This window comes from Panthera tigris, chromosome B2, assembly GCF_018350195.1.
Source record: "Panthera tigris isolate Pti1 chromosome B2, P.tigris_Pti1_mat1.1, whole genome shotgun sequence".
Classification (NCBI taxonomy): Eukaryota; Metazoa; Chordata; class Mammalia; order Carnivora; family Felidae; genus Panthera; species Panthera tigris.
Window position 1 is genome coordinate 35,241,901 of NC_056664.1, and position 10,618 is coordinate 35,252,518.

General features: G+C 53.9%; 1 protein-coding gene across 2 annotated transcripts in view; it reads right to left on the bottom strand.

The window, feature by feature from the left end:
• Positions 1-10,083, bottom strand: part of CPNE5 (copine 5) — a 93,274-nt gene extending 83,191 nt beyond the window's left edge. For both annotated transcript variants that reach the window (XM_042986225.1, XM_042986224.1), the window contains exon 1: positions 9,865-10,083. In XM_042986225.1, coding sequence (XP_042842159.1) covers positions 9,865-9,959 — 95 coding nt within the window. In that variant the 5' untranslated portion in view covers positions 9,960-10,083. The remainder of the gene's footprint in view (positions 1-9,864) is intronic.
• Positions 10,084-10,618: the final 535 nt, after the last annotated feature.

Genomic DNA, 10,618 nt, shown 5'->3' on the forward strand with positions numbered 1-10,618 from the left:
AAGGAGGGGAAATACAACCTGCCCTCAGGAGGTCCCAGTCTGAGGGGAGGGAGACACAGCCTTGTTCTCAGGAACCCCAGTCTGATGAGGAGACATAGCCTTGCCTTAGGGAGTCCAAGTCTGAGGGGAGACACAGCCCTGTCTCAGGGAGCCCCAGTCTGAGGGGGAGACACATTTGCTCTTGAGCTGAGTTGCTGGGTAAACTGACCATCACACATCCCTGGTTGTCTCTAAGCGAAGCCCAAAAATGCTGTATAGATGCTCTGAGCAATGACTCCAGCTACGGCGTAGTGGGAAACACATTAAGAGCACTCACCCTCAGCTTTTCCTGGACCAGGGGTCCCCACGGACCCCCTGAAACTGGAAGGAAAACGTGGCATATTGGTACATTTGGATGCATTCTTTTTGGAGAGCTGTCATCAGATTCCCAAAGAGGTTCCTGAGGCTAAAAGAGTTACAAAAACCTGGTTCATCTTTTCCCCAGCAACTCTCCCTAAGCATCCTTCCAACATCTGGCAAGAGGTGGGGAGCACAGAGAGCAGATGTGGAGCTTCACCGCTCAGTCCAAAACTCAGTTCTGCCCTTTACTAGGTGGATGACCTCACTTAACCTCCCTGTGCCTCAGTATCCCCATCTGTAAAGTAGGGATAATAAGAGTCTCTCTCTCCTTGGGATTTTCTGAGAATTAACAGAGCTCATAGATGCAAAACAGTTAGAAGAGTGTCTAACGTTGTAGTAAGCTGCAATTCGGTGCCTGGAATTCAATGGGTGCTCGCTAAAGGCCTGTGGAGAATGAAGTAGGATCTCTAGGGACGCCTCATGCTCTGCCCCCCTAAACGGGCTGCAGCAGGACTTTGAGCCCCCGCATGCTCACCACTGCCCAATACGGCTGCACGGCCTTCCTTACGGAGAGCAGACTGGGGACACGTGAGCCACCATAGGGGAGAAACAGGAATCTCGAGAAGATCCAGAGATCCCTGGCCCCGAAGAGCCTGCCAGCAACACCCTATTTCTCTGCAGAGCCATTCGACCCCAAACATCTGGCCCACACCCCAGGCAGGCGAAGAGGGTGGGAGCTGGCAGACATTAATCACAGAGACAGTCTGCTCCGAGTGCTTAACCTGTGACACCCTATTCGCCCTACGTATCAAATGCCAGGAAGTGGACGTGGCCTCCTTCTAGAGGCCAGGGTGCTGGGGCTGACAGAGGTGCCCAGTGTCACCCAACTTGCCAGGGAACACGCTGAGCTTGAAGTCTGACGCCCAAACCCAGCTACAGGTGCCACGGGGAGTGTCTGCATTTCCAAACCCAGGGCCACCCCAAACCCCATCCTGGCCAGCAGTGCCCCCTCCCCTTCTCACTCTCCCCTGTGTCCTGCTTGGCTCTCAGCAGGGCTGCTTCCAAAGGAATGGCTGGAGAGAACTGGAGGGCTTTCTGTCTCCTCCTGCCCTGCTCTCCGTCCACACACACAGAAGGAATCCAAGAAAAGAAGAGGAGGGAGCTGGGGAAGAAAGGGATATTGGCACCCAGCCCTTGGCACTTGCCCATCTCCCCCTTTAAGATCCCGCTCCTCACCCACGTGCACTGTTTCCCTGCCAAGCCACCTCACAAAGGTCTAAAAAGCAATTTGCACACGGCTTAAAGAGCTCTCCTTCCTGGGGCTATTTGCATTATTATTATGACTATTATTAATTACTGCAATAATTGTCCCTCCCATGCTGTGTGGCCAAAGGAAGAGAGCCTGAGTTCTGGCCTCAGAGGCATCCACACTGGAATCTCCACACGGCCACGTGGTAATTCTGTGACTCTGGACAAGCTACTGACCCTCAGTTTCCTCATCTGCATATGGGGTCACATACCTGCCTTCTGCAGTTGTGAAACCAATAGCTTAAAATAGGAAGGCAGGAAGCACGTTGACTCCTCGCTCCCTTATGCCCCCACCAGTCCTATTCATCAAGTCTTAACCGTTTCTACTTCAAAAACACACTCCAAACCCCACACCACCATCAGCATTGTCTCTCGCTCGCTCACTCGGATGTGGCAGTAGCTTCCTGCCTAGCAGTGTGCTTCAGTCCCTGCCCCCGTCGTCACAGCAACCAGAGAAAAGTTTTTTTAGAAAATGTATCAGATCACATTACTCCCGGTTAACCACCCGACCCCCCCCCCCAGGTGCTGTTAAAATACCCAACCCCTTCGTGCTGGTCACAAGGCCGTGACCCACATCCCCCATTTCCCCTCTAAGCTCGGCTTTCTTCCCTCCCCATCTCCCACACCGCTCCAGCTACACTGGCCTCTCTGCAGTTTTGAGAGCATACCAAGGTCTCTTCTGCCATCGGGCCTTTGCACTTGCCGTTCTCCCCCTCTGAATCACCTTCCCTACGGTTCCTTCCCCAGTTGGCTTTCTCATCCTTTGGCTCTCAGCTCGATGTTACCCGCTCATCCTGTCTGTAGTGTCCCCAACAACCACAGACTTATTTGCAGAACACCTATCTCTATCAGACATTACTGGCTTAATAAAAAAATGTATATATTTGTTATAATCCCCCTCCCCACCCCCTCACATACAGATCACTGTGAGTTCAACGAGAGAGTTTGTCTATCTTGTTCACCACTATATCCTCAGCACTTCAAACTCTGAAGACTCGAGGTACCTGGGTGGCTCAGTCGGTTAAGTGTCTGACTCCTGGTTTTGGGTCAGGTCGTGATCTCACGGTTTGTGGAAATGAGCCCTGCATCGGGCTCTGTGCTGACAGCACGGAGCTTGCTTGGGATTCTTTCCCTCCCCCCTCTCCCTGCCCCTCCCCCTGGCCTCTCTCTCTCAAAATAAAATAAATAAAAACTATTCAGACTCAATAGCAAATGAGGATCAGTACCAATTGTTGAACAAATGAATGTATCAGTAGTGTTCAGTTATTGGTACCTATTACCATTATTAATTTTATTTAGTACATCCCAGTTTATACGGAACTTCACAAATATAATCTCGTTTGTCTTTATAACAATCTTATAGAACGTGGACAGGACCAATATTTCTCCCCATTTAACAGATGGAAAGACTGAGGCTAGAGATCTTAACTGAGCCGGCTGAGATTGTGGAGAGGGTAAGCCAGGAACCGCATTGACTTTCAGTGTCCTGCCCAGGATTCTTCAAGATCCAAAGGCATAAAGCTCTCCTATTGGGACCTGCAGGCACTATGCTGGGCCACCAGAAGTGAGCAGTATTAGAGGACAGAGCCATCTTGCAATGTTTTGCCCAGGAAGGTTTGCCAACTTATCACACTAAGTTTTCAGGGTTTTTTGTTTTTGTTTTTTTTTTTCTTGCCCAGGAAACTGTCAAGAACAGAGATAGCCAGGGGTCTGGCCAAGCTGTGCTTGGAGAATCAGTCCCCAGTCACCTAACACAGGCTGTCCACTGACTGCAGGAAAATCTAAGGAGCTAGTCCTCAGAGATACCAAACTCCAAGTACCCCCAGGGAGCTCAGGTAACATATGGATCACTTGGAAAGCCTCCTGTGGCAGAGGTCATGGCTGTCCACCCAGCAAGCATTCCTCACTCTCTTCCTGCTGACAGAATCCACAATGGTTGAGGTATCTGATAGAAATACCCGGAATCCTAGAAGGTAGATTCTTATCCCTTGTTGCTATCAACTGAATTGTGTACCTCCTAAAATGTATATATTGAAACACTAATCCTCAATGTGATGGTATTTGGAGATTGGCCTTCGGATGGTAATTAGGGTTATGGGGGTGGGGCCCTCGTGATGGGATTAGTGTCCTTATGAGAAAAGACACCAGAGAGCTTGCTCTCTCTTTCTCTGCCACGTGAGAACACAGTGAGAAGGTGGCCATCTGAAGTCAGGAAGAGAGTCCTCCCCAGAACCCAACTATGCTGATCTCAGACTAACATCCTCAATGGTGGGAAATAAATTTCTGTTGTTTAAACCACCCAGTCTATAGTGTTTGGTTATGGCAGCCCATGCTAACTAATATGCTAGTCCTCTAGAGGAGGACATGAGACATAGCTTTAGCCACTGAAATAGAAGGGGAAGTCTGGTGAGATTTGGGGAAGGATTGTGTTTTTCAGATAAAAGAACTTGTGAAACAGAGGCCTTTGGCCCCATGCTTTGCTTCCTATCTTTGGATGTGGCTGTGATGCCTGGAACAGGTGCAGCCATTTTGTAACAAGGAGGTCCACCATTTGGATGGCAGCAGAGTAGAAAGATAGCTGGGTTCTTGGTAGCGAAGTGAGGTGACAAACCTGCACTGCGATAACCTACCTCCAGACTCACTGTGATCTGACAAAAAATATATATATTTGGGGTTTGAGCCACTACCAGATTTTCTGTTATCCATAGCTGAAACATTCCTAGCTGAACCTGACTCCTCTGTGCTCCAAAGCTTTCCAGACTTATTCCCCTTACCTCCTCCCACCCTCTCTTCCCAATGGTAAGTCATCTCCAGCAATGGCCTTGGGTCCAAGCAAGAACTGTGGGCTGGGAGAGGAGGAATGGGAGCTACCACCATATGGTCTGGATGCCATGGAAAGCTCACTGCCATCCCATGACTCTCTCTGGTCTCTGCTCCCTGGAGATTCCTCCCATTCTGGGTTTGCCTCCCAGAGCCAGAGGCATTCTAGAGTAAGGAAGGCCTCTCCCATCCCTGGAGAGAGAGCACGTACTCCTTGGTGACATCTACTGTGGTTGGCACCCAGGCCCCTACGATGACCCTCATGGAGACCCCAATCCCCAACCTCAAGAAGCCCTCAAGGTTCTGAAGTCTGAGGAAACTGGATTTGGATCCCATTCTCCAAAATGTGCTAACTGAAACCTTTTGGGCAGGTCCCTTAACCTCTCTGAGCTCTGATTTCCTAATCAGCAAAAAGGGAAACTACTTCTGCATACCTTATAGGATTGTTGCAAGGTTAAAAAGATATAGTAATTGCGGATGGCAGAAATCGAAGATGGTCCCCAAGAGTCCTGCCCCCTGGTGAACAAGCCTGCATAATCCCCTCCCCTTGAGTCTGGGTGGGACCTGGAAATATGACGATACTCATGCCGGCGATCACTGCTACTTTCCTTAAGACTCTGTCATGGCCGACTGGGGAAGAGACCTTCCTGCTGACTCCCAAGAAGGGACCCGCCATGTTGTGACAGGTCCACACAGCTAGGATCTGAGGGCGGCCTCTAGGAGCTGAGAACCCTCCTGATCCATGAGCCAGCAAGAAAACAGGACTTCAATCCCACAGCTTCGAGGAACTGGATTCTGCCAACCATCTAAATGAGCTTGGCTTAGGCCCTGAGCCTCAGATGAGATCATAGCCCCTGCAGACACCTTGATTTCAGCGTGGCGAGACCCTGGGCAGAGGGGCCAGGTGCACTATATGCCTAAGCTTCTGACCTACAGAAACTGCCAGAAAATAAACGGCTGTTGTCGTAAGCCGCTGGGCGCGCGGTAATTCATCATGCAGCCACCGAAAATTAACATCATGATCTTAGTTTGAACCAAATGGCTGCTTGAGTCGATCGAAAACAGCAGAATACAGGCCACTGCATACGGTTCAGCCTAATACAGATGTGAAGTGCCTAGCACGTAGTAAGCACTCAGTAATTTCCACTCATTCCCCTGGCTCCACTACCAAGCGCCTGGGAGTAATCTTTTTCCTAACACTGGCCTTGACAGCTGCCACGTTGCCCCCAGCCTCCTCCTTCCCCAGAGCTGCCTTCCCAGCGCCTGTCAGAAGAAAGCATTCAGAGCCCATTCACACCCCTTCCGAGAGAGGTCCGGGGCACAGCTCCTGAGCTAGGCTGCCTCTCAGGGCTCGGCAGCAAAACGCCAACTTGGACAGCAGAAAACATCTTCGGGGCAGACAGCAACTGCCCTCCAACCCCACCCGCTGGCAGGGGCCCGGCCGCTGCTTGAGAGATTCCAGCCTGGCCAAGCAAACTGTCTGCCTTCTGGACTCTCCCCTCCTTGTCTTCCCTATGGGCTCCAAGAGCCCCACCGTGTGAAACTGTGCATTCCTTCTTCCCGCAGGACCCTGTGGAAGTGCAAAGGTTTCCTGTTACATAAAAAATGCAAATCGCTCTTTCTAACACACTGGTCCGGATCCCTGCACAGAGAGACCTCAAAAGTAGTGAGGATTGTGGGGAATGGGACACGAGATAGCTGAGTTTGGAATGGGTCTGCAGGGAGGCTAATCGTCAGGAAAGGTCTGCAACAGACCATCAGAGGAAGGAGAAGCTTGCGGCTCACGTTTTCTACAACGTCTTCCGGTATCTGGTCCCACAAACCATCTCCTCTACTTACCCCCAAAACAACCCTTCAGAATCTCTAAATGTACACAGTATGTCAAATCTGTCTCAGTAAAGCTGAGGCAGGGAGGGGTGAATAAAAATCTCTCCATGGATCAGATCTCCAGGACCCACACAAACCCTGGGATCCAACTAGAAAGGCAAATGTTTATTTACTCATGTGTCAAATACTAGGCAAATCAATTACTATTCATGGACTAATCCACCTCACCCTCATAACTGTGATAAGAATCAGTGCACACCTTTTACAGATGAGAAAACAGAGGCACAGGTTAAGTAGTTCATGCAACGTCACAAGGATAGAGCTGGGATTTGAACCCAGGCAGACAGATCCCACAGTTGATGTTCCTAACCATTGAGCCAAATGACCAGAAGCTTTATAATATTTGAACCTGAGTTTACTAAAGTCAATGAAAACAATTGTTTGCACGTAGACCATAGGTCAGCCCAAGGGATACACTACCCAAAGCAGAGAGACCCAAATACGTCCATCCCACAGTGTCATGTGCCTTCAGTGGAGGCTTGGCTAGGCCTCCACGGTGGTCCTGTGCAGGGGGTCAGACATGCCCCTGGACCAGGCAGCTCTGCTCAGCTAGCAGTGCCCTAGGAGAGGCGTGGCAGGGCATCAGGTCTTTCCCAGGCAAGAGCAGAGAGCTCCTGGGGCTGCAGGGTTGGCTGGGACCTTCCTAAGGAGCAGGGCGGAGCTGGAAGGGAACTGGATCCCAGGGATGTTAGTTTCCAGTTCCCTGAAATACCAGGCCCCTCAACCTGAGCTGCCCATTCTCAAAGCCCCCCGAAGTTCTCACCCCACCAACCCCTCTGCCTGCCTTCCTGTCCCTGCCCACCAGAAGGGGTCACCTAGATGCTCAGCGCAGGACATCCCTTAACCTCCTCTCCTGGGACCCAGTCAGTGCCGACCACGGGATACTGGGGAGGAAGACTTATGACCATGGAGTCTTGAATATGCTGGAGAAAGCCATTCTGTGCAGCTCTCCCTCCTCCCTCTGCTCCTCTTCTCCCACCTCCCTCTTTCCCTTCTCTCTCTCCTTCTTCTAGAAGCTAGATATTTGGACCTGCTGGAGGTAAAGATGGATTTACAATTCCAAGCCCACCCAGACTGGTTTTTGGCCTCCCCTCTGTTCCAGGTGACTCCTGCCTCCTCAACCTTCCTACCGACACCAGGCCCCACCCTCTGGGTGGCTTTCAGACCAGGAGCAGGGCCTGAGTCGGGCTGATGGATCACATCCCTTGAGATGCCAGGGCCGATCCCAAATCACATCCCCCAGGAACTCAGGGGGATCCCCGGGTATTTCTTAGGCAAAAACCTTGAGTCCTTTGGACCCCTCCGCTTTCCGAGAGCAAACAGGAGGGGCCAAGTGCTGCTGCCTCACAGTAATCATTGTACCTACTTATTGAGCACCGACTATGTGCCAAGCAAGTGCAAAGTAGGTGCTGGGTGCCTCCCCATCCTCTACTCCCGTAATTCTTCCAACCGCGTTTGTTACGTATGTGCAACATGCATGCCAACCACTCCTCTGAGCAGAGGCGCTACCTCAGCAAATACGATTTCTCCAATACAGGTTTCGTTGTTTGTACTTGACCAACGGGGGTGATGGAGGCGAAAAGCATGCCCCAAAGGGTGGAGCTGAGTCGGTTTCAAGGTGTCTGACTCCAAAGCCACAGTGCCACGTGCCCTCTGCCTCCTCTCCTCTCCACTGGAGTAGAGGGTTCATGGGTCTGAGCCAGGGTGGGGATCCCCGTCCTCAAATGCTTAGACAGTTGCTTTGGGGGAGGAGGGGTGGAGCCTACACACCTGAGATGGCTTCAGAGGTGGAGTGCTCGGTATGTGAGTAACCCCTTGGGCCAGGCTGAGTACCCAGGACCCAGGGGACACAGAAGACTCTGTGATTCGGACTGGGTGTCTCATGGGTGAGCAGGAGGGCTGCAAGTGGGGGGCATGAGAACAGGCTTTTCAGGATGGGGGGACATGAACTGGCAGAGATGAAAGAGGGGTGAATTCAGGATGGGGAATAGGCTGCTCAGAGCCCGGTGGTGACAAGGATCTGGAGACAGCTCTGACACAAGCCTGACAAGCTGGGAGGGAGCGTCAGGCGCAGCGATGTGTGCTCCGCAGGGAAGGAAAGGCAGGCTGTGGCAACTATTGATGGCTGAGGAGGTGAGACTGGAGCTAATGGGCCATCAGGAATCTCCCAGCAGAGCGATGGCAAGATGCAAATGGAGTCAGGAGAGAATTCTGACAGCGATGTGCGGGACCACGGGGAGACATGTGGGTGTTATCACAGGAGACCCAGGAAGGGCCTGGCATGGGAGGGGGGGGCTATGCTCCACCTCACGGGCCCTCCCTCCTACACACCCTCAAATCCCAGTCCCTCCCCTTCCCACACCTCAGCCCAGCTCTCTGTCTGGCTACAGGGCCCCCAGGGCCACAACTGTGGAAACGAGAGTTGAGAGGCCACGAGGGTGAGTGAAGGGTCTGACCAGAGAGGGGCCTGGATGAAAACGGAGTGGGTGATTTGGAACAAGGGCACAGCCAGGACCGCGGAAATGCTATTGGGTAGCATCATCTAGGGTAGGAGGAACAGCAAATCCAGGGGAATGTCAAGGTGGGCTATGCCCAGGGCCACAGCACCCCTCACAGCCCAGCCAGGCAGTGGCCCTAGGCCAGCCACAGGATGATGACTGCATTAGAGAAGAATCCCCCTTCTCCACTGGTACCCCATACTGCCTGGAAGAAACTGGGAGAGACCCAGCTCTCGGATGGAGAAGTTACCCCCAAAGTCTGTGTGACATGACTGAGGATTTGGGGGTGGTAGCCCATAAAAACACACCTCCCCTCCCCTGCTGGACTCTAAAATTCCACACTCACTGTCCTAGTCCTTTGGCTTAAGATTTTGTGTACCTAAGTTATTGTTTATTTTAATGGTGCCACTTTAAGTTGTTATCAGTTATCCATAGCTCAGTTATCCATTGATTGAATGAATCAATCTGGTCCTTTTCCGCCGGTTCTGTTGTTGGAGATGAAGAAAAGCTTCAAACCCTGGGGTCTAGGGTAGTGGGTGGGTGGGGTGGAGAGGAGGATATTGGGGCAAAGGAGCAGAGAGAAGAGAGAAAAGAAGAACAGAGAAGGCGGAGGCTGGGTATTCCTGGGGAGGATGGGGCAAAATCACTCACTTCATCATTTGGGCAAGAGTTGATCGGCAATAACCTGTGCCAAGACCCCGGGATAGCCTTTCATTACCTCCCTCTCCTGCTTCGGGCGCCCGGACCCCTGTTCCTGTGTCTTCACATCTCTTCTCAGCAACAGCCTGGAGTGCAAACTTTCCGAGATAGGACCCCAAGCCTGGCTTCCCCCCATTCCGCGGTCATCACCCGTGGCTGGGCAGGGGCTCCTGCTGGACACGCACGGGGGGCATCCTGGAGGCAAGGACACTCTGAAAGGGGGCGCGCGAGGGTAGAGGGTCCGCGCGGCAGGAGCCGCGGGGCTCCGGGTCCAGGGGCGGGGCAGGGGGGACCCGGCCAGCGGGCGGCTCACCTGCAGGACACGGTGATCTCCACCTTGGTGGCCGGGATGCTGCCCGCCAAGGAGTCGAACTCGCTCAGCGACGCCATGTCCTCAGGCTGCTCCATCGCCTACCGCGCCCCCCACCCCAAATTAGTCAATCTCTGCGCGATTCACGCCTCCTCCAAAGCGACTGAAACCCTGGGCTCTCCCCCAACTCCGGAGCCGGCGCTGGGCGGCAAAGGGAGGAGAGAGGAGCGCGAAGAGGGGGCGTGGGAAGTGAGAGAGGGAAGGGGGGCGGAGGGAGCGGGGGCCGCGGGTAGAGGAGGGGGTGCAGGTGACGCGACGAGGAGGCCGGGGCGGGGGCAGCGGAGAGGGGCGAGGTGCCCAGGGAGCTGGGGTGCAGCGGAGAGAGGCGGAGGGGCGCGGGGAGAGGGCACCGGGAGGCACGCGCGGAGTCGTGGAGAGGGGTTTGGGGAGAGGAGCGTGCGGCTTCGGGTGGGGAACAGAAGGGGTGAGGGAGAGGGAGAGGGGCGTGGGGGGCCGGCTCGGGCGCGGGGGTGGCCGGACGCCGGGAGCGCCCGGGCTGCGCCGCCCCTCGCTGGGTCTCGGCGCGGGCGGCAGCGGGGCCGGGGACCCGGCTGCGCGCGCCACCTCCTCGGCTCCGGCTGGGGCTCCGGGGCGCCCGGGCTGCGGGAAAATCAAATCTGCCCGAAGCCGCCGCCTCCCGCCGGCCGGGGCGGGCTGCGTGCCGGGTCCGCGCGCGCCGGAGGGGGCGCCCGCAGGG